Source organism: Mobula hypostoma, chromosome 3, assembly GCF_963921235.1.
Source record: "Mobula hypostoma chromosome 3, sMobHyp1.1, whole genome shotgun sequence".
Lineage (NCBI taxonomy): Eukaryota > Metazoa > Chordata > Chondrichthyes > Myliobatiformes > Myliobatidae > Mobula > Mobula hypostoma.
In genome coordinates this window covers 94,209,884-94,234,582 of record NC_086099.1, presented here as the reverse complement: position 1 = coordinate 94,234,582, position 24,699 = coordinate 94,209,884, and the positions used below count along the sequence as shown (strand labels likewise).

The window sequence follows — 24,699 nt, the reverse complement described above, 5'->3', positions numbered from 1 at the left end:
ATTTCTCCAATTATGAGAAATAATAAAAATACAGCTGTGATCTTCCTTTTTACAGTCATGCTTCCAGTTCATCATCAATTACACTTGTGTCAAACTCGTACTGTAGTTTTTTTGTTACTCACCATTTGCAGAGAAAAAATATGTATCTATCTAAAGGATTTACATATGTAGATTTAAGCATGTGTTTATCTTGCCAGTTATTAGTGAAGAAAATATTGAGTAGTTGCATCTGCTTCCAAATTATTTTCTAATTTCTTTAAATTTCAAATGTCTTTCAAATTATGGATGTTGAATCATTTCATCTGAACTAAAATCACAAGGGCGTTAATAAACAGACCTCACATTTTATATTTATTCCCTTTATCTTTTGAGACTGACTTGACTCATTAATAAGAAAGAATTGATTATTTAAATTGCTCATGGTCCTGTGTTCCAAAATACTAAGACATTCCTTTGGATGTGCAGTGAAAATTCTGTCAAGGTTCCTGTTAATTTTTAATGAGTTGGTTACTTTAAGAATGCAAGTTCTACTTGAATCATATTAAAAGACTTCCATTGCATTTTGTCTTTCTGCATGTTACTTTTCACAATTCCTAGCTTGGATTTTTAAAGATCCTCAAGTTGACATTGTGTTGCATTGTGAAAAGTGGTATTAAATATGTAACACTGTTGGTATTTTAAACTGAAACCACAGACCAGAGATGGGAAGCTCTAAATATTGAAAGTTCACCTTCAAGGTTTAAAATGACCTTGATAAGGCATTGCCTGGCAATGGTAATAGTCATGCAGTTTCAAATCTCAGTCTGTTCTTGGTTGGGAATATCAGAATTGGTTTTTGTGCCCTTGACTTAACAAAAAAAAATACAGCCAGCCAGGATTCCAGCTGCCAAGTATTATTTAATGACCATCTATTCAAATGTGGATATCTGCCAAAGATGTGATCAAGTTTAAATGTGATGGTTCCTGTGATGAATAGTATGCCAGCACTCGCAATAGTTTTCATCTTTAATAATATATGCTGGCATTTAGCTCTTTATCCGACTCCAACAAATTTAAAAGCAGCCTTAATGATGTGCAATTTATTTCTAGAATTCATGGGGTTTGTCTGCTAAAGTTTTACTGTACACTTTTAAGGTAGGGTAAGGGATTGACTGGTGCCCAGATATGGTCACATAGGATGGTGTAAAGATGTACAAACTCCAAAGATTCTAAATATGATTCTTGTCTATGCTAAAATATTTGTTCAGGTCAGATTTCAGTACCTCTCAGGCAAAATTGGTCAGGGTCCTACAGTCATACTGTGGCTTCAGTAGTTGGATGTTAATGGAGCTGGGCATGATTCAGTGTTCCGCAGCAGTCATTAGGGCTGTAAAGGAAAGTCAGTGCTTTCATAAAGAAAAAAAAAGGAAAGTATACACAAGAAAATTCTCTATTGTGTGTAAGCATGTGTTCATGAAGGGGAAAAATCATACAGTATGATGATGGATATTCTATTGATTAGATTGCAGAAAATGAACCATAGGAAAATTAACTTTACTATGCAATAACGAACACAACAAAAGCCTATTTGAGTTACAGGAAGTGGTCATTTGGCAATGAATTTACACTGTTGCTAGCTTCAACTGTAATAGAAGTTCAAGAATTGATATGAAATGTTTGATATTCTAAAGTCTTCCTCTTGTGGATCCACCTTTTTTTTCTCTTTCCTCTGCACTGCAGTAGAAGGCAAAATGTAACGATATACAGTAGACAGCAGTTTTGATACTATTGCTCAAATTTAAAATTGCCCCGTTAATTCAATCTTAATTGCTTTTTCGTCCTTTCAGATCGTAAATATACGTGCTTCTTTACTGAATCCTGTAGAGTTTCCTGTTTGACCTCATTAATCAATTGTTTGTACCTTGTCCATTATCAATTTATGGAAGAAGTTAGTCTGGAATTTGCATTAGAGGGTCCTCACAATGAGCCTCAGAGTTTTGGTGGAATATTGGAAGAAACCTTGTTTTACACAGACAATCTCTAAAACTATGGGATTCTTGGATTTCTGCTTAAACTGTATTATTTACTTGGGTGTTCCAACTCTGGAGTCCATAAGACATAGGAGCAGAATTAGGCCATTCAGCCCATTGAGTCTGCTCCGCCGTTCAGTCATGGCTGATCCCGGATCCCACTCAACCCCATACACCTGCCTTCTCGCTATATCCTTTGGTGCCCTGGCTGATCAGGAAATGATCAACTTCCGCCTTAATTTACACATAGACTTGGCCTGCACCGCATTCTCTGGCAGAGCGTTCTACAGATTTACTTCTCTCTGGCTAAAAGAATTTCTTCTTACCTGTTTTCAGAAGGGTCACCCCCTCAATTTTGAGGCTGTGCCCTCTATTTCTGGATGTCCCCACCAAGGGAAACATCCTCTCCACATCTACCTTATCCAGTCCTTTCAACATTCAGTAGGTTTCAATGAGATTCCCCCCCTCCCCCACTCACACACACATTCTTCTAAATTCCAGCAGTCAGTATAGGCCCAAAGCTGCCAAAAGCTCCTTGTATGTTAACCCCTTCATTCCCAGAATAATCCTCATGAACCTTCTCTGGACTCTCTCCAATGACAACACATCCTTTCTGAGATATGGGGCCAAAACTGTTGACAGTATTCCAAGTGCAGCCTGACTAGTGTTTATAAAGCCTCAGCATTGTCTCCATGCTTTTATATTCTATTCCCCTTGAAATAAATGCCAACATTAAATTTGCCTCCTTTACCACGGACTCAACCTGTAAATTAACCTTCTGGGAGTCTTGCATGAGGATTCCCAAGTCCCTCTGCACCTCTGATGTTTGAAATTTCTCCCCATTTAGATAATAGTCCGCGCTATTATTTCTTTTACCAAAATGCATTATCATTCATTTCCCAATGCTGTATTCTATCTGCCATTTTTTTTGCCCATACTTCCAATTTGCCTAAGTCCTGCTGCAATCACATTGTTTCCTTAGCACTACCTACTTGCCACAAAGCCATCAATTCCATTAACTAAATCATTGACAAAATGTGAAAAGTAGTGGTCCCAATGCTAACCCCTGAGGAACACCACTAGTCAGCGGCAGCCAACCAAAAAAGGCCCCTTTTATTCCTACTCACTGCCCCCTGCCTGTCAGCCATTCTGCTATTCGTGCCAGTATCTTTCCTGTAACACCATAGGATGTTATCTTGTTAAGCAGCCTCATGTGTAAAATCCAAGTAAATGACATCCACTAACTCTCCTTTGTTCACCCTACTTGTTACTGCCTCAAAGAACTCTTAACAGATTTTTCAGGCGAGATTTGCCTTTACAGAAACCATGCTGACTTTATCATTAGACTCCAAGTACCTCAAAACCTCATCCTTAATAATAGACTCCAACACTTCCCCGATCACTGAGGTTAGGCTAACTGGCCTACAAATTCTTTTCTTTTGCTTTCCTCCCTTCTTAGAGTGGAGTGACATTTGCAATCTTCCAGTCCTCCAGGACTATGCCAGAACCAAGTGATTCTTGAAAGATCATGATCAATGCATCTATTATCTCTTCAGCAACCTCTGTCAGGACTCTAGGATGTAGTTCATCTGGTCCAGGTGACTTATCTACCTTAAGACTTTTGAGTTTGCCTAGCACTTTTTCCTTTGTAATAGCAATGGCACTCACTCCTGCTCCCTGACACTCATGGACCTCTGGCACACTGCTAGTGGCTTCCACAGTGAAGACAGATGGAAAGTACCCATTAAGTTCATCTACTATTTCTTTGTCCCCCATTACTACCTCACCAGCATCATTTTCCAGTGGTCCAATATTAACTCTCATCTCCCTTTTACTCCTTAAATGACTGAGAGAACTTTTGGTATCCCGCTTTATATTATTGGCTAGTCTACCCTCATATTTTATCTTTTCCCTTCTTGTATCTTTTTTAGTTGCCTTTTGTTGGATTTTAAAAGCTTCCCAATCATCCAACTTCCCATTCACTTTTGCCACCTTTATGTGCCATTTCCTTGGCTTTTATGCAGTCCTTAACTTCCTTTGTCGGCCACGGTTGCCTACCCCTTCCTTTTAAGAACTACTTCCTCTGTGGGACATATCTATCCAGTGTCTTGTGAACTATTCCCAGAAATTTCAGCCATCTCTGCTCTGGATCCTCTGGACAGGCTCCTTCTCTCATGGCTCTGTAATTCCCTTTATTCTATTATGATACAGATACATACGAGTTATGCTTCTCCCTCTCAAATTGCAGTATGAATTCAATCATATTATGATCACTGCCTCCTGAGGGTTCTTTTACGTTAAGCTTCCTAATAAGATCTGGGTTATTACATAACATCCAATCTAAGATAGCCTTTCCCTGAGTAGGCAGAAGTTATAGTAGAGGCTTTGGTGATAATTTACCAAAATTTTCTGGACTCTAGGCAGATCCCGGCAGATTGAAGAAAGGTGAATTATCACGCCCCTGTTCAAAGAAGTGTAACATGCTGTTAGGTTTCACTGCTAAGGCTAATGTAATGCTTTTCTGTGTAATGATCCACTGCTAAGGTTATGGTTTCTCTGTAGCAGTAATGTTTGGGTTATGACTAGAGATACCGTGGCTTTGGAATGCAGAGGCTATCCAATGGGAGAAATGTTGTTCTTTCTTGTGTGTCTGGAAGCCGGATTTTTCGCGGTCTTTCATTGGGAAGTGATGGAGAGCGTCGGAAGATCACTGGATGGAGTGGACTGAGGAGCGAGGGTCTGAGGGCCGGCTATGCTTGGAGGTTGACGGCAACAAATGAACAAACAATGAGCTCCAACGATGCACAATAGACTGTTTCATGTGAATGGGCCCTTTTATTTTGTTTCTTTACTAGCCATATAGTCAAATTAAGAATGATAAAGATCTATTGTTTAACGACATATTGTGTACTGTTTGATATTTTGCAGTGCAGATTTGTAACCGGGCAATGCATCACGCAGCTTCCACACAAATGAGATTTCTCAGTTTGGCAGGGCCAGAAGTTGTTTTCCCCTAGATGAGTATGTGTTGGCCGAGCCTGAGGGTTACAATTGTGGGGGCTACGTTTGGGATCGATTCCGTTGGATGCTGCGTGATTGTGTTTAAATCTGTGCTGGTATGGATGCTGTTGGGGTGGAGCGTTGGTGCACCTCCGTGGGGTTACCGGTAACTAATGTGTGCATGTTGAGTGGGGTGGATATTCGTACCCCAAGTGAATTGTTAGTTCGATTTTTGAGTAGTGTTAAAGCTGTTGGCAAAGGTGAAATTGTAGCGCGGAGTTTGATAAAGTGGTGGGCTCAGACCTTGTTTTAGTTCAGACTACTGCTGACTGGGACTGCCAGCATCTACCAGTGCCCCAGGTGAGGCGGGGCCATGGCCCGTCCATGTGCCAGAAGGGCAGCGTTTAAATTCAGGTGGGCACCAACACCCCTCTTGTGAGGAGGCTCATGGGGGCCTGCAAGGAGGAGGCTGGTGAGAGCTTTCTGGGAACATTGTCCATGCACCCAGTGTTTCGAGCTGCCTTTGAGAAAGTGCATGGCTGCATTGGGTCAGATACTGAATTTAGATGAGGGCCTGTGTAGTTCACTCAGTCGAAGCCAATGGTGGTACGGCCCGGGGAAGTAACGAGAATGATGGGGACCCCCAACTTTCCCGGAGTGCCTGAGGGCGAGGCACTCTTAGTGGACGCTCCGGAAGACCTCGAGGGGTTTCCCCGGTGCACCTGTTCCCAGTGACAGTAATGTCCAGTGTTCCTGTGAGACAAGCCGGGGAGAAACTATAGGAAAAAGGGAGAAAGTTGACAGCAGACATAGAGGCAGTTACCACTTGGCCAAGACCTCAGACTGTGAGCGCTCTGCACTTGTTCCTCGGGTTCTGTGGTACATGCTGCCTTTCGCTAACTCCCCATTGATTGAGGGAGAGACTCCCGCCCCTTCTCCCATTGAGTTAGATGAGGGGGTGCAGAGGTCTCAGACAATTAGGAGACCACCGGATAGGCTGGGCTATGTAACACCAGGGGAACAGAGTGTGACCCCTACTGTTTTTGGCAGCTATGTCATTGCCTTGTACACCTGGATTGGGCTTTGTGTTTTGCAGGAAGGGTTGGTGAATTATCTCAACGTCATGAGGACATGACTAAGTTTGGTGGGGGGAGAGTGTAACATGCTGTAAGGTTTCACTGCTAAGGCTAATGTAATGGCTTCTGTGTAATGTTCCACTGCTAAGGTAATGGTTTCTCTGTGGCAGCAATGTTTGGCTTATAACTAGAGATAACGGGGCTTTGGAATGCAGGGGCTATCCAATGGGAGAAATGTTCTTTCTTGTGTGTCTGGGAGCCGGGTTTTTCGCAGTTTTTTGTTGGGGAGCGATGGAGAGAAAGGATGCGAATGGAGAAAGGCGGAAGACCACCGGATGGAGTGGACTGCGGGGCAAGGGTCCGAGGGCTTGGAGATCAATGGGAACAAATGAATGAACAATGAGCTCCAATGATGCGCAATAGACTGTTTCATGGGAATGGGCCCTTTCTTTTGTTTCTTTACTAACCATATAGTCAAATTAAGAATGATAAAGATCTATCATTTAATCGCATATTGTGTACTGTCGGATATTTTGCGGTGTGGATTTGTAAATGGGCAACGCGTCACGCAGCATCCACACAAACGAGATTTCTCAGTTCGGCTAGATGAACACGTGCTGGCCGAGGGTTACAGCAAGATGTAGGCAAAAGGCAGGTAACTATAGGCCAGTTTAACATCTGTAGTTGGAGAAAATGCCTGAAGCTATCATTAAAGAAGAAATAGTGAGGCATCCGGAAAGAAATGGATCCATCATGCAGACGCACGCATGGATTCAGCAAAAGCCGGCCGGTCCTGTTTGACAAACTTACTGGAGTTCTTTTAGGATGTAATGAACAGAGTGGATGGAGGGAAACAGATGGCTGTTCTTTATTTGGATTTCCAGAAGGCATTCTATCAGGTGCCACATAAAAGACTTGTTCATAAGATAAGGATGCATAGAGCTGGGGATGAGGTATTAGCATGGATAGAGGATTGGTTAACCAATAGAAAGCAGAGAGTTGGGATACATGGGTGTTACTCTGGTTGGCAATCAGTGGTGAATGGTGTGCCGCAGGGGTCGGTGCTGGGCCCGTAACTGTTCACGGTATACATTAACGATCGGGAAGAGGGGGCCGGGTGTAGTGTATCTAGGTTTGTTGATGGCATTAAATTGAGTGGAAAAGCAAATTGTGCATAGAATTTGGAGAGTCTGCGGAGAAATATAGATAGGTTGGGCAACGGTCTGGTAGATGGAATACAATGTTGGTAAATGTGAGGTCATGCACTTTGTATGGAAAAATGGAAGATCAGATTATTTAAATGGTAAATTATTGCAGCATGCTGCTGTGCAGAAAGACTTGGGGGTACTTGTGCATGAATCGCAAAAGGTGGTTTGCAGGTGCAGCAGGCAAATGGGATGTTGGCCTTCATTGCTAGAGGGATTGAATTTAAGAGCAAGGGGGTTATGCTGCAACTGTACAGGGTACTGGTGAGGCCACATCTGGAGTATTGCGTGCAGTTCTGGTCTCCTTACTTGAGGAAGGATATACTGGCTTTGGAGGTGGTGCAGAGGAGGTTCACCAGGCTGATTCCTGAGATGAGAGGGTTAGACTATGAAGTGAGTTTGAGTCACCTGGGACTGTACTCACTGGAATTCAGAAGAATGAGAGGAGATCTTACAGAAATATATAAAATTGTGAAAGGGATAGATAAGGTAGAGGCAGGAATGTGAGATCAGAACTACAGGATATAGCCTCAAGATTCAGGGGAGTACATTTAGGACGGAGATGAGGAGGCACTGCTTTTCTCAAAGAGTGGTGAATCTGTGGAATTCTCTGCCAATGAAGCAGTGGAGGCTACCTCAATAAATATATTTAAGACAAGGTTGGATAGATTTTTGCATAGTAGGGGAATTAAGGGTTAAGGGAAAAAGGCAGGTAGGTGGAGATGAGTCCATGGTCAGATCAGCCATGATCTTATTGAATGGCGGAGTAGACTCAATTGGTCGGATGGCCTACTCCTGCTCCAATTTCTTGTGTTGTTATGTTCTTAAGCTGCTCTAAAAAGCCATCTCGTAGGCATTCAATAAATTCCCTCTCTTGCAATCTGACACCAACCTGGTTTTCCTAAAGTCCCTCATTACAATTGTGTCATTACCCTTATTACATGCCTTTTCCAGGTTCCCTTTGCAATCTCAACCCCACATCTCTGCTACTATCTGGAGGCCTATATATGATTCTCGTAATGTTTTTTTTTACATTTGCAGTTTCTTAACTCCACCCACAAAGATTCAACGTTCTCTGACCCTATGTCACCTCTTTATAAAGGTGTAATTTCATCTCTCACCAACAGAGCCACACCATCACTGCCTGTCCTTTTGATACAAAGTATATCCTTTGATGTTAAGCTCCAACTATGACCTCCTTTCAGCCACCACTCAGTGATGCCCACAACATCATACCAATCAATCTCTAATTGCACCATGAATTCATCCACCTTATTCCGAATACTATGTGCATTTAAATACAACACCTTCAGTCCTGCATTCTTTGCCCTTTTGAATTTTGCCTCTGTGGTACAACTTAATTGTTTGCTCGGTCTACATTTGTACCCAGTCATGTTACATCCATCATCTACTTGTAAACCTGCTGGCTCATCCTCAGCTCTATCATACTGGTTCCCTTCCCCCTGCTATTTATTTAAACCACTCCCAACAGCTCTGGTAAACCAGTGTACAAGGATATTGGTCCCCCTCAGATTCCCCCTCATGAATCAAGATTCAGATTCATCCCCTTTGTACAGCTCCCACCTGCACCAGAAGAGGTCCCAATTATCTAGAAATCTGAATTTCTTCCCCCGATCCAGTTCTTCGGCCACACATTTATCTGCCACCTCATTCTATTCCTATCCTCACTGTACTACCTTTTGAGATCCTGCTTCTCAGCTTCCTTCCTAACTCCCTGTATTCTATTTTCAGGACCTCCTCCTATTTTCTTCCTATGTCGTTGGTACCAATATGTACCACAATTTCTGGCTGCTAGCCCTCCCTTTTCAGGATATTGTGGACCTGTCCAGAAACATCGCAGACCCTGGCACCTGGGAGGCAAACTATCATCCGTGTTTCCTTTTTATGTCCACAGAATCACCTATCTGTCCCCCTGACTATAGAGCCCCCTATTACCGCTACCATCCTCTTCAGTTCCCTACCCTTCTGAACCACAGGGCCAGGAGTCCACGTCTGTTAAACATTAAAGTACTTCTGTATAATATTTGAATATGTGCAGATGTTGCCAAAGTGGCACAAAATCATCTGATGTTCATCATAAAACCGTTTGCTGAATTGTCCTGTTAAATCACATTCTTGTTAATGCAGAACAGAAACTGTTTGTGTAGATGTTATACTGCATATGATTTTGTTTTCCATGGATAGTCATACAGATTGTCCTGCTTTTTTCATGAGGTTTGTTTTGGTAACTGTGTAATTAAGTTTTGTTCTCTTTTGTAGGTATTACAGGACGTCAGTTTTAATCATGTGTTTCTTAATGCCAACTATTATCCCCTGGTACTTCTGGGGGGAGAGTCTCTGGAATTCATACTTTCTGGCTTCCATTCTTCGATATACCATCTCTCTGAATGTCACATGGCTGGTAAATAGTGCTGCCCACATGTATGGAAACAGACCCTATGACAAGAACATCAGTCCTAGAGAAAACAGATTTGTTACTTTTGGAGCACTTGGTGAGTAGGAAAACCGGTCCAGGTTGGTACCAACTTGGTTGTTTTCAAGAATTTGACAGCAACGGGGGTTAACTGCAACTCTGGGTAGAACTCCTTTCACATTTGATGCAAGCATTATCGTTTTAGTGATGTAATTGAGTTACCATCTTGCCTTCTCTTTATGCCTCCTGAAGTTATTAGCTGACTGTGTCCCAGTCAGCTAGTAGGGCCTGAACTGCACCAACAGAGGTGGTAAAATCAAATACTTCAGTTGGGGATGCAAAGCTGTCGAGTGACCTGACCTTGTTTATAATCCAAAATTGGATGTGTCATGGTAGATCTATCTTCATCACCTGTTCACTTACAGGTTGTCTAGGAGCTCTGCTGACACCTACACAATAGTTTGCATGCAACATTAGCATCAACGGTGTTTATTTCCATGGAGGCTGATGGTAAGCACACCTGGGCAACAAAGCAGTTCTTCATGTATATCTGCTAACTGACTGGAGAAAAAAAAACAACATCGAAACATGCTACTCAGTGCAATTACACTAAACCTCTGACTTGGCCATTCGTAGATCCCAATGGTTTGGTGTCTTGCTCACTGGGTCCCTGGTTCTTCTGTTCCCCTGACATTTGCTAATTCATTGAAGTTTGTTATGGTACTGAACACTGTATGGTACTTAATGCTGATTAAAAGTATATTGTGATATTAATATGAATAACATTCAAAAGGCCATAAAACTTGCTCATCAGCCTGAGGTGTCATTTGAATCTCTACCTTCTCGGTTATTTTGTTTATTCTCATTGCCTTGCGAGCTACTTTTATAAATGTCAGACACTTCTGGCTGTGGTGGCTCATTATGCCACATTATTAAGGCCCTGAGAAGTATAATTCACAATTTGTAATGAAAAAGCTGCTTGGTATTGTGAAATTTTGACACCATTTGTTCTACCCCTGCATCCAAGTCTCTGATATGTAGTGATGCAGCCTCAATAGAACTTAATAAGATAGCGTGACCTAACATCACTCATTCTAGAAAAGTTGCTTTTCAATTTTTAAGTTTACTATCTGCTCCTCGTACTATACTTGAAGTAATATCCTATTTACAGAATTTTAGAAGTGAAAAAAGTAAGCTAGTAGGAGACTTCCCTACAATTCATGAATATTCTATCTACTATAGAGACACAAGAGACAGCAAATGTTGGAATCTGAAACAAAAGAAACACTGTTGGAGACACTCAGCAGACTGAGCAACATATATGTGGGGGGGGGAGGGGTGGAATTGTTGACATTTCGGGTCCAGACCCTGTATCAGGCCTGCCCATTATTAAATATGCTTTCCCAAAAGAATCAAATCTTTTATCAAGTACAATCATGAGTAAGTTGTTTTTTTTACACCTGCAGATTGTAATGGTGGTTGTCCAGTACTGCAGCATGGAATCATCCTTGATCTGTTTGTGTTCCTCTCCAAACCATGTGGCGTATCGGGTGGCAACCTTGCTGTTTCTTTACAAGGCGGAGTTGTCAGCTCGACTTGGTGGAAAGCGTGCCAGAAGCCTATCTTGTTTGACTGGGACCACTCACCTCGAAGTCCGGTGTGGATTCCACTGCACCACTGGCTGACTCAAATTATCATCCTTGATAGATACTGAATATTTCCTTGGGTTTTTATGATCATCTGTCATTGTGCTCAGTTGTGATCCCACAATCTCTCCAGGGTTCTCACCAGCAAGTTGGTACTTGGAGAGTAACTTGGAACGGTATCTTAGCAATGATGTCTGAGGACCCTCACTTCAGGATTCAACTCTTGATATCTTCTCTTTAGTAAAGACCAACTTTAAATACTTATCAAATTCCTGCACCATTCTCGGATCATTGTCTACAAAGTAACAGTCCTCTTCAGGACCCACCTAATAACCATATAACAATTACAGCATGGAAACAGGCCATCTCGGCCCTTCTAGTCCGTGTCAAACTCTTACTCTCACCTAGTCCCACTGACCTGCAGTCAGCCCATAACCCTCCATTTCTTTCCTGTCCATATAGCTATCCAATTTAACTATAAATGACAACATTGAACCTGCCTCAACCACTTCTGCTGGAAGCTTGTTCCACGCAGCTACCACTCTGAGTAAAGAAGGTCACCCTCATGTTACCCCTAAACTCTTGCCCTTTAACTCTCAACTCATGTCCTCTTGCTTGAATCTCCCCCACTCTCAATGGAAAAAGCCTATCCATGTCAACTCTATCTATCCCCCTCATAATTTTAAATACCTCTATCAAGTCTGCCCTCAACCTTCTATGTTCCAAAGAATAAAGACCTAACTTGTTCAACCTTTCTCTGTAACTTAGGTGATGAAACCCAGGTAACATTCTAGTAAATCTTCTCTGTACTCTCTCTATTTTGTTGACATCTTTCCTATAATTCGGTGACCAAAAGTGTACACAATACTCCAAATTTGGCCTCACCAATGCCTTGTACAATTTCAGCATTACATCCCAACTCCTATACTCAGTGCTCTGATTTATAAAGGCCAGCATACCGAAAGCTTTCTTCTTCACCAACCTATCCACATGAGATTCCACCTTCAGGGAACTATGCACCATTATTCCTAGATCCCTCTGTTCTACTGCATTCTTCAATGCCCTATCATTTACCATGTATGTCCTATTTTGATTAGTCCTACCAAAATGTAGCACCTCACATTTATCAGCATTAAACTCCATCTGCCATCTTTCAGCCCACTCTTCTAACTGGCCTAAATCTCTCTGCAAGCTTTGAAAACCTACTTCATTATCCACAACTCCACCTATCTTAGTATCATCTGCATACTTACTCATCCAGTTTACCACCCCATGATAATTCCTCCTTTATACATGCATAACATATTTCATTTCCCATTTTGATTGTAAAATAATTTGCAATCCCCACAGCTTTTCTCCTACTGTATTAATTTCCCCATTCTTTATATTAATTACTACAGTACTTATATGCCCTCACCTTGGACTTTAATGGGGGTTCTAATCTCTTTACCTTGCTGCAGCATCCTGAAATTGCTGGCATGTACTTTTTTTTTGTTAGTGAAATCTACTTAGAACATGGAACAGGCTTATCAGCCTACGATGTCAGTGCTAAGCACAATAGAGAGTTAAACTAAATTTCATCAGCCTGTACGTGATCTATCTGTCCATTTCTTGCATATTAATGTGTCTAATTGCCTCTTAATTAGACTCATTATCATATTTGTTTTCATCATTACCACCAGCAGCCTTTTGCAGTCATGTAACACTATATTTAAAAGAAACTTACCGGCACGTTTCCTTTAAATGTTTTCTCCTTCCCTGTTATTCATGTTCTCAAGTATTTGATATTTCCCTGTTTTGTGGCAGCAGTACAGTGCCATTCATTTTTTTTAAAAAAACTAAATTACAATAAGAAAAACAGTACTGTGCAAAAGTCTTAGGCCCATAGTGTATGTATAGCAAGGGTGCCTAAGACTTTTGTACAGCACTGTATTTGTCAACATGGAGCAGAGGGTGAGCTTGTAAATCTGCTGGAGGCAAAGGATGTTGGGAATGGTGACGATGGAGCGCCGCAGGAGGGGTGTGGGACAGGTGGCAGAGAAAGAGTGCCAATGGCGCAGGTGCAGACACACCCAGCCTTGAGACACCAGGCAAGGTCATTTGATTCCAAACAATTGGTGTATTGATCATCACAGAATGTCTCTCTCTGGTGCTTCCCACTCCGTTCCTTTTTTTCCAGCCACGATTCCCCTCTCTCTGCCCCCATCCCACTCTCAGTCCACAATAGAGACTCTTATCAGAATCAGGTTTATCATCACTCACATATGTCATGAAATTTTTTTTTGGAGGCAGCAGTAGAGTAAAATACATAAACTTACTACAGCACTCTGGAAAAAGTCTTGGGCACCCTAGATATGTGCCTAGGACTTTTGCATGGTACTGTATGTATTTAAAAAATAAGTTTTGCAAAAATAGTGAGGTAGTGTTCATGTTTTGGTTCATTGTCTGTTCAGAAATCTGATGGCAGAGGGGAAGGAGCTGTTCATTAAACATGTGTGTGTCTTCAGGTTTCTGCATGTACTCTGAGCAAAAAGATTATCACCATCTACCCTATCCACACGTCTCATAATTCTATTTACTGCTATCAGATCTCCCCTCTGCCCCTGATGCTCCAGAGAAAACAACCCAAGTGTGTCCAATCTCTCCTTATGGCTCATGCCCTCTAATTCAGGCAGCATCCTGGTAAATCTCCACATCCTTCCTGTAATGGGTGGTCAGAAGAGAGAATACCTTTTACTGCATGTTCAGAGTTTAAATTTTGTCCCTTCTTCCCCCCCCCCCCCAAATAGAATCTGGTGCCTTGGTGTATTCCAACTATGATCTGCTCCTCATTTTGTGGTGCCCATATCATTCAAAAAATGAGCACTGTGTGGAAATCTCTAAAACAGTGTTATGATGTGCAACCACTGCTTCTACCCTGTTGAGAGGCCCAAGAGCCACATCGGATGCTCAAGCAGCTGTTTGCTGTTCTTTTTCCCGTGTCTGATGTTCAGCAGTTTATGTACAATATTTGAAATGATGATACCCAGAACTAGAAACCCTTTGGTTTGGGGTGTCATTTTTGATGGACCATTTCTTTAAAAAATGAACAAAAATTATGTGCAGGTTTAGCTTTTATGTGGTTTCCAGTCGTAGTGCACTTCACCTTTGTAACCAAGAATAATGATTGCCGATCTAGCCACACCCAAATAGATTGTCACCATTTAGAGAGAGAAAATAATATAAAGCAAATAATTAATCCTATTTGTACCCAAGCATAAGATTTATTGCTCTAGCATTTCATTAAAATTCCTCCAGCACTATTTCCTCCTACCTGCAGTATTTGGCACACTTGACTAGAAATTAGAAATGTGTGCAATAAAGGAACAGCAGTTATAATGGGTGACTTCAATCTACATGTAGACTGGGTGAACCAAATTGGTAAAGGTGCTGAGGAAGAGGATTTCTTGGAATGTATGCGGGATGGTTTTTTGAACCAACATGTCGAGGAACCGACTAGAGAGCAGGCTATTCTGGACTGGGTTTTGAGCAATGAGGAAGGGTTAATTAGCGATCTTGTCGTGAGAGGCCCCTTGGGTAAGAGTGACCATAATATGGTGGAATTCTTCATTAACATGGAGAGTGACGTAGTTAATTCAGAAACAAAGGTTCTGAACTTAAAGAGGGGTAACTTTGAAGGTATGAGACGTGAATTAGCTAAGATAGACTGGCAAATGACACTTCAAGGATTGACGGTGGATATGCAATGGCAGGCACTTAAAGGTTGCATGGATGAACTACAACAATTGTTCATCCCAGTTTGGCAAAAGAATAAATCAAGGAAGGTAGTGCACCCGTGGCTGACAAGAGAAATTAGGGATAGTATCAATTCCAAAGAAGTAGCATACAAATTAGCCAGAGAAAGTGGCTCACCTGAGGACTGGGAGAAATTCAGAGTTCAGCAGAGGAGGACAAAGGGCTTAATTAGGAAGGGGAAAAAAGATTATCAGAGAAAACTGGCAGAGAACATAAAAACGGACTGTAAAAGCTTTTATAGATATGTAAAAAGGAAAAGACTGATAAAGACAAATGTAGGTCCCCTGCAAACAGAAACAGGTGAATTGATTATGGGGAGCAAGGACATGGCAGACCAATTGAATAATTACTTTGGTTCTGTCTTCACTAAGGAGGACATAAATAATCTTCCAGAAATAGTAAGGGACAGAGGGTCCAGTGAGATGGAGGAACTGAGCGAAATACATGTTAGTAGGGAAGTGGTGTTAGGTAAATTGAAGGGATTGAAGGCAGATAAATCCCCAGGGCCAGATGGTCTGCATCCCAGAGTGCTTAAGGAAGTGGCCCAAGAAATAGTGGATGCATTAGTGATAATTTTTCAAAACTCGTTAGATTCTGGACTAGTTCCTGAGGATTGGAGGGTGGCTAATGTAACCCCACTTTTTAAAAAAGGAGGGAGAGAGAAACCGGGGAATTATAGGCCAGTTAGCCTAACGTCGGTGGTGGGGAAACTGCTGGAGTCAGTTATCAAGGATGTGATAACAGCACATTTGGAAAGCGGTGAAATGATCGGACAAAGTCAGCATGGATTTGTGAAAGGAAAATCATGTCTGACGAATCTCATAGAATTTTTTGAGGATGTAACTAGTAGAGTGGATAGGGGAGAACCAGTGGATGTGGTATATTTGGATTTTCAAAAGGCTTTTGACAAGGTCCCACACAGGAGATTAGTGTGCAAACTTAAAGCACACGGTATTGGGGGTAAGGTATTGGTGTGGGTGGAGAATTGGTTAGCAGACAGGAAGCAAAGAGTGGGAATAAACGGGACCTTTTCAGAATGGCAGGCGGTGACTAGTGGGGTACCGCAAGGCTCAGTGCTGGGACCCCAGTTGTTTACAATATATATTAATGACTTGGATGAGGGAATTAAATGCAGCATCTCCAAGTTTGCGGATGACACGAAGCTGGGTGGCAGTGTTAGCAGTGAGGAGGATGCTAAGAGGATGCAGGGTGACTTGGATAGGTTGGGTGAGTGGGCAAACTCATGGCAGATGCAATTTAATGTGGATAAATGTGAAGTTATCCACTTTGGTGGCAAAAATAGGAAAACAGATTATTATCTGAATGGTGGCCGATTAGGAAAAGGGGAGGTGCAACGAGACCTGGGTGTCATTATACACCAGTCATTGAAAGTGGGCATGCAGGTACAGCAGGCGGTGAAAAAGGCGAACGGTATGCTGGCATTTATAGCGAGAGGATTCGAGTACAGGAGCAGGGAGGTACTACTGCAGTTGTACAAGGCCTTGGTGAGACCACACCTGGAGTATTGTGTGCAGTTTTGGTCCCCTAATCTGAGGAAAGACATCCTTGCCATAGAGGGAGTACAAAGAAGGTTCACCAGATTGATTCCTGGGATGGCAGGTCTTTCATATGAAGAAAGACTGGATGAACTGGGCTTGTACTCGTTGGAATTTAGAAGATTGAGGGGGGATCTGATTGAAACGTATAAGATCCTAAAGGGATTGGACAGGCTAGATGCGGGAAGATTGTTCCCGATGTTGGGGAGGTCTAGAACGAGGGGTCACAGTTTGAGGATAGAGGGGAAGCCTTTTAGGACCGAGGTTAGGAAAAACTTCTTCACACAGAGAGTGGTGAATCTGTGGAATTCTCTGCCACAGCAAACTGTTGAGGCCAGTTCATTAGCTATGTTTAAAAGGAAGTTAGATATGGCCCTTGTGGCTACAGGGGTCAGGGGGTATGGAGGGAAGGCTGGGTTCTGAGTTGGATGATCAGCCATGATCATAATAAATGGCGGTGCAGGCTCGAAGGGCCGAATGGCCTACTCCTGCACCTATTTTCTATGTTTCTATGTTTCTATCCTTCTCCTGTACCTCTGCACCACTGGTCTACAGATAAAGTCCACATTCAGCATTTTCCATTCTTGTCTTTAGGTCACAGCCAAAGAGTCACCTCTGAAAACTCGTGGTACTGGATCTTTCCTTGGCTTCCTCCAACTTGTCCTGCTCATCAGTAATGTGGAAAAATGCTTTGTTAGTTTCCACGAATGGGCTGGAGAAAAAAAGTTTTATCTCACATTCTTTCTATCCCTCATTGAATTGAATTGAATTCACTTTATTTCTTACATCCTTCACATACATGAGGAATAAAAATCTTAACATTACGTCTCTGTCTAAATGTGTAATGTGCAATCATAGTAATTTATAATAAGTAGAACAGTCAGTGTAACATAGAAATACACTCAAATCTGCGTGAGTTAATCAGTCTGATAGCCTGGTGGAAGGAGCTGTCCCGGAGCCTGTTGGTCCTAGCTTTTATGCTGCGGTACCGTTTCCTGGATGGTAGCAGCTGGAATATATTGTGTTTGGGGTGACTCAGGTCCCCAATGATCCTATGGGCCCTTTTCCCACACCTGTCTTTGTAAATGTCCTGAATCATGGAAAGTTCACAACTACAGATGCGCTGGGCTGTCTGTACCACTCTCTGCAGAGTCCTACAATTAAGGGAAGTACAGTTCCCATACCAAGCAGTGATGCAGCCAGTCAGGATGCTCTCAACTGTGCCCCTGTAGAAAGCTCTTAGGATTTGGGGGCCCATGCCAAACTTCCTCAACCGTCTGAGGTGAAAGAGGCGCTGTTGTGCCTTTTTTACCACACAGCTGGTGTGTGCAGACCACGTGAGGTCCTTGGTGATGTGGATGCCGAGGAACTTGAAGGTGTTTACCCTCTCAACCCCAGATCTATTGATGTCAATAGGGGTTAGCCTGTCTCCACTCCTCCTGTAATCGACAATTAGCTCCTTTGTTTTTGCAACATTGAGGAAGAGGTTTTTTTGACACCACTGTGTCAGAGAGATGACTTCTTCCCTGTAGATCACCTCATTTGAGATTAGGCCGATCAATGTAGTGTTGTTGGCAGATTTAATTAGCAGATTGGAGCTGTGGGTGGCGACACAGTCATGGGTATACAGGGAGTAAAGGAGGAGATTTAGTACACAGCCCTAAGGGGCTCCTGTGTTGAGCATCAGAGGGACAGAGATGAGGGAGCCCACTCTTACCACCTGCTGGCGATTTGACAGGAAGCCCAGGATCAGCTGCACAAGACAGGGTCAAGGTAGAGGTCTTTGAGCTTCCTGTGGAGCCTGGAGGGAATTATGGTGTTGAATGCTGAACTGTAGTCCAAGAACAGCATTCTCACATAAGTATTATTTAATAAGTGGCTGTTTAAAAAGGGAGTTTCGAGAGCATTGTCCATTGTACGTGGCCAATCAGCGGCTATAACCAGAGCACCATTCGTGAGTTAAATACTATAGCAGGGAGACACTGCCTAGTGGAGTGGTCATCGATGGGGTGATCTGAGGCAGAGTGGTGAGGCTTTGGGTCATTTGTTAGGGAGAGTGAGGAGGTGATAGATAGGAGCTATAGGCAAGTAGTCACACTAAGGCCTCGGGAGACAGATAAGTGGGTAACAGGAGAGGGAAGGGCAGGAGTCAGATTCTAGAGTGTACCCCTGTGGCTGTGCCCTTTAACAATAAGTACTCCTGTTTGAGTACTGTTGGGGTGGATGGCCTACCTGGGTGAAACAACAGTGGCCGCACCACTGGCACAGAGTCTGGCCCTGTGGCTCAGAAGGGTAGGGAAAGGAAGAGGGCAGCAGTAATAGGGGACTCCATAGTTAAGGGGTTACCAGGCGATTCTGTGGATGCAGGAAAGAAAAACGGATGGTAGTTTGCCTCCCAGGTGCCAGGGTCCGGGATGTTTCTGATCACATCCACGATATCCTGAAGTAGGAAGGAGAACAGCCAGAGGTCATGGTACATATTGGTACCAATGACATGGGTAGGAAAAGGGAGGAGGTCCTGAAAAGAGACTACAGGGAGTTAGGAAGGAAGTTGAGAAGCAGGACCTCAAAGGTAGTAATCGTGGGAATACTGCCTGTGCCACGCGACAGTGAGAATAGGAATAGAGTGAGGTGGAGGATAAATGTGTGGCTGCGGGATTGGAGCAGGGGGCAGGGATGCAGAATTCTGGATCATGGGACCCCTCTTGGGGCAGGCGTGACCTGTACAAAAAGGATGGGTTGAACTTGAATCCCAGGGGGACCAATATCCTGGCGGGAAGGTTTGCTAAGGCTATTGGGGAGAGCTTAAACTAGAATTGCTGGGGATTGGGAACTGAACTGAAGAGATGGAGGAAGGGGCTGTTGGCTCACAAATAGAGAAAGCTGGGAGATGGTGTGAGAAGGGCAGATAGGCAGGTGACAAAGAAGGGTTACGCTCAGACCGATGGTTTGGGATGTGTCTATTTTAATGCAAGAAGCATCATGAACAAAGTGGACGAGCTTAGAGCATGGATCAGTTCTTGGAGCTATGATGTTGTGGCCATTACAGAGACTTGGATGGCTCGGGCAGAAATGCCAACTTTAGATGTTTTAGAAAGGACAGGGAAGGAGGCAAAAGAGGTGGGGGCTTGGCACCTGCTGATCAGAGATAGTGTCACAGCTGCAGAAAAGGAGGAAGTCACAGAGTGATTGCCTACTGAGTTCTCTGTGGGTGGAAGTTGGAAATAGGAAGGAGTCAATAACTTTGCTGGGTGTTTTCTTTATAGACCACCCAATAGTAACAGGGACATCAGGAGCAGACAGGGAGACAGATTCTGGAAAGGAGTAATAATAACAGGCTTGTCGTAGTGGGAGATTTTAATTTCGCAAATATTGATTGACATCTCCTTAGCGCAAGGGGTTTAGATGGGGTGGGGTTTGTTAAGTGTGTTCAGGAAGGTTTCCTGACACAATGTAGATAAGCCTACAAGAGGAGAGGCTGTACTTGATCTGGTATTGGGAAATGCACCCAGTGAGGTGCCAGGTCTCTCAGTGGAAGAGCATTTTGATAGTGATCACAATTCTATTTCCTTTATCATAGCATTGGAGAGGGATAGGAACAGACAAGTTAGGAAAGCATTTATCGGAGTAAGGGACAATATGAAGCTATCAGACAGCAACTTGGAAGCAGAAATTGGGAACAGATGTTCTCAGGGACATGTATGGCAGAAATGTGGCAAATGTTCAGGGGATATTTGTGTGGTGTTCTGCATAGGTACTTTCCAATATCACGGAAAGGATGGTAGGGTACAGGAACCATGGTGTACAAAGGCTGTTGAAAATCTAGTCAAGAAGAAAAGAAAAGCTTATGAAAGGTTCAGAAAGCTAGGTAATTATAGAGATCTAGAAGATTATAAGGCTAGGAGGAAGGAGCTTAAGAATGAAATTAGAAGAGCCAGAAGGGGCAATATGAAGCCTTTGGCGGACAGGATTAAGGAAAACCCCAAGGCATTCTACAAGTATGTGAAGAGCAAGAGGATAAGACATAAGAGAATTGGACCAATCAAGTGTGACAGTGGAAAAGTGTGTATGGAACTGGAGGAGATAGCTGAGGTACTTAATGATTACCTTGCTTCAGTATTCGCTACGGAAAAGGATCTTGGCGATTGTAGGGATGACTTACAATGGATTGAAAAGCTTGAACGTATAGAAATTAAGAAAGTGGATGTGCTGGAGCTTTTGGAAAGCATCAAGTTTGATAAGTCTCCGGGACTGGACGAGATGTACCCCAGGCTACCCTGGGAGGTGTGGGAGGAGATTGCTGAGCCTCTGACAATGTTCTTTGAATCATCAATAGAGACAGGGGAGGTTCTGGAGGATTGGAGGATTGGAGATGTTGTTCCCTTATTCAAGAAAGGGAGTAGAGATTGCCCAGGAAATTATAGACCAGTGAGTCTTACTTCAGTGGTTGGTAGGTTGTTGGAAAAGATCCTGAGAGGCAGGATTTGTGAACATTTGGAGAGGCAAAATATGATAAGGAATAGTCAGCAAGGCTTTGTCAAGGGCAGGTCGTGCCTTACGAACCTGATTGAATTTTTTGAGGATGTGACTAAACACGTTGATGAAGGTAGAGCAGTAGATGTTGTGAGTATGGATTTCAGCAAGGCATTTGATAAGGTACCCCATGCAAGGCTTATTGAGAAAATAAGGAGGCATGGGATCCAAGGGGACATTGCTTTGTGAATCCAGAACTGGCTTGCCCACAGAAGGCAAAGAGTGGTTGTAGAGGGGTCATATTCTACATGGAGGTCAGTCACCAGTGGTGTGCCTTAGGGATCTGATCTGCGACCCCTTCTGTTCGTGATTTTTATAAATGACCTTGATGAGGAAGTGGAGGGATGGGTTAGTAAATTTGCTGATGACACAAAGGTTGGGTGTGTTGTGGATATTGTGGAGGGCTGTCAGAGCTTACAGCGGGACATCAATGGGATGCAAAACTGGGTTCAGAAGTGACAGATGGAGTTCAACCCAGATAAGTGGGAGGTGGTTCATTTTTGTATGTCAAATGATGGCAGAATACAGTATTAATGGTAAGATTCTTGGCGGTGTGGAGGATCAGAGGGATCTTGGGATTCGAGTCCATAGAACACTCAAAGCTGCTGTGTGGGTTGACTCTGTTGTCAAGAAGCATACGGTGCATTGGCCTTCATCAACCGTGGGATTGAGTTTAAGAGCAGAGAGGTAATATTACAGCTGTATAGGACCCTGGTCAGATCCCACTTGGAGTACTGTGCTCAGTTCTGGTCACCTCGCTACAGGAAGGAAACTGTAGAAAGGGTGCAGAGGAGATTTACAAGGATGTTGCCTAGATTGGGGAGCATGCCTTATGAGAATAGGTTGGGTGAACTTGGCCTTTTCTCCTTGGAGCGACGGAGGATGAGAGGTGACCTGATAGAGGTGTATAAGGTAATGAGAGGCATTGATCGTGTGGATAGTCAGAGGCTTTTCCCAAGGACTGAAATGGCTAACACGAGAGGGCACAGTTTTAAGATGCTTGGAAGTAGGTACACATATCAAATACAAAAAAAATGTTGCAGGTACTAGGGTAGGTAGTGGATACAGAAGAGAGGAAACTCTGTGGACTAGGTTAAGGCTGGGGTGCTGTGCATTAAACAAAACATTGAAAATGATAGGGAAACACCAGACAGGATTGTGAGAGGAATGTCAGGAAGAGGAGTCAGTAGAACGTGTAGTTCTGAGTTGCAGGAAGCATGGGATACAGAGAGAGATGAGAATTAGGGGTGCAGGAATTTGCATTAAAAGGGTTGCTGGGCATGGGTAAGAGAGCACAGGTTAGGGGTACAGATTTTTTTTTATAGGATATGACGGATAAGCAGAAATAGGGTACTAGGATGCCCAAAGAGGGGAGGATAAAGTCCTGATAAAGTTCTGTCCTGACGAAGGGTCTTGGCCTGAAACATGGACTGCACCTCTTCCTAGAGATGCTGCGTTCACCAGCAACTTTGATGTGGTTGCTTGAATTTCCAGCATCTGCAGAATTCCTGTTGTTTGCGAGGATAAAGTGTAGGTTAGGGTGTGTGTGTGAGATAGAACATAGAATAGTACTACACAGTACAGGCACTTCGGCCCACATTGTTGTGCTGACCCCCTGCCTCCCATATAACCCCCCACCTTAAATTCCTCCATATACCTGTCTAGTAGTCCCTTAAACTTCTCTAGTGTATCTGCCTCCACCACTGACTCAGGCAGTGCATTCCACGCACCAACCACTCTCTGAGTAAAAAAACTTACTCTAATATCCCCCTTGAACTTCCCACCTCTTACCTTAAAGCCATGTCCCCTTGTATCGAGCAGTGGTGCCCTGGGGAAGAGGCGCTGGCTATCCACTCTATCTATTCCTCTTAATATCTTGTATACCTCTACCATGTCTCCTCTCACCCTCCTTCTCTCCAAAGAGTAAAGCCCTAGCTCCCTTAATCTCTGATCATAATCCATACTCTCTAAACCAGGCAGCATCCTCGTAAATCTCCTCTGTACCCTTTCCAATGCTTCCACATCCTTCCTATAGTGAGGCGATCAGAACTGGACACAGTACTCCAAGTGTGGCCTAACCAGAGTTTTATAGAGCTGCATCATTACCTCGCGACTCAAACTCTATCCCTCGACTTATGAAAGCTAACACCCCATAAGCTTTCTTAACTACCCTATCTACCTGTCTCTCTGCAATTTTTGACAATCCTCTACACTATCTACAACACCACCAACCTTTGTGTCATCTGCAAACTTGCTAACCCACCCTTCTACCCCCATATCCAGGTCGTTAATAAAAATCTCGAAAAGTAGAGGTCCCAGAAATGATCCTTGTGGGACACCACTCGTCACAACCCTCCAATCTGAATGTACTCCCTCCACCACGACCCTCTGCCTTCTGCAGGCAAGCCAATTCTGAATCCACCTGGCCAAACTTCCCTGGATCCCATGCCTTCTGACTTTCTGAATAAGCCTACTGTGTGGAACCTTGTCAAATACCTTACTAAAATCCATATAGATCACATCCACTGCACTACCCTCATCTATATGCCTGGTCACCTCCTCAAAGAACTCTATCAGGCTTATTAGACATGATCTGCCTTCACAAAGCCATGCTGACTGTCCCTGATCAGACCATGATTCTCTAAATGCCCAGAGATCCTATCTCTAAGAATCTTTTCCAACAGCTTTCCCACCACAGGTGTTAGGCTCACTAGTCTATAATTACCTGGACTATCCCTACTACCTTTTTTTGAACAAGGGGACAACATTCGCCTCCCTTCAATCCTCCGGTACCATTCCTGTAGACAACGAGGACATAAAGATCCTAGCCAGAGGATTGCTGAGATCCTAGCTCAGCAATTTCTTCCCTCGCTTTGTGGAGCAGCCTGGGGAATATTCTGTCAGGCCCCGGGGCTTACCAGTCCTAGTGTATTGGGTGAAGGGATTTAGAATGTAAGTCTATTGCACACTCCGGAGCAGAAGGTGGCAGTAATGCACCATTAGTTGGGTGCCAACTGCCATAAAACAAGACAGAGAGAGAGAAGAAGGTATAGAGGAGATGTCAGGGGTATGTCTTTTACACAGAGAATGGTGAGTGCGTGGAATGGGCTGCCGGTGACGGTGGTGGAGGCGGATACAATAGGGTCTTTTAAGAGACTCCTGGATAGGTACATGGAGTTTAGAAAAATAGAGGGCTATGGGTAACCCTAGGTAATTTCTAAAGTAAGTATCTGTTCAGCACAGCATTGTGGGCTGAAGGACCTGTATTGTGCTGTAGTTTTTCTGTTTCTATGTTTCATCCTTCTCCAGACGTGTAAGGACATTGTTGCACTGTTATCAGTTATCTCAGTACTGAATTAGAAGAAATTGCCTCTGAAGATTTGCAAAGACCAAAGATATTGGCTCTTGCTAGGTTTCCAAGCTGCTAAACTTTTAATGCTGTCTG

General features: G+C 43.3%; 1 protein-coding gene across 2 annotated transcripts in view; it reads left to right on the top strand.

Annotated features, from left to right (window-relative positions):
* The window catches only part of LOC134344139 (stearoyl-CoA desaturase 5-like), a 101,113-nt gene that overhangs the window by 69,081 nt on the left and 7,333 nt on the right, over positions 1-24,699 (top strand). The window contains exons 4-5 of one of the 2 annotated variants that reach the window (XM_063043451.1): positions 9,571-9,803; positions 11,191-11,381. In XM_063043451.1, coding sequence (XP_062899521.1) covers positions 9,571-9,803; positions 11,191-11,381 — 424 coding nt within the window. The remainder of the gene's footprint in view (positions 1-9,570; positions 9,804-11,190; positions 11,382-24,699) is intronic. The other variant, XM_063043452.1, reaches the window with a different exon arrangement.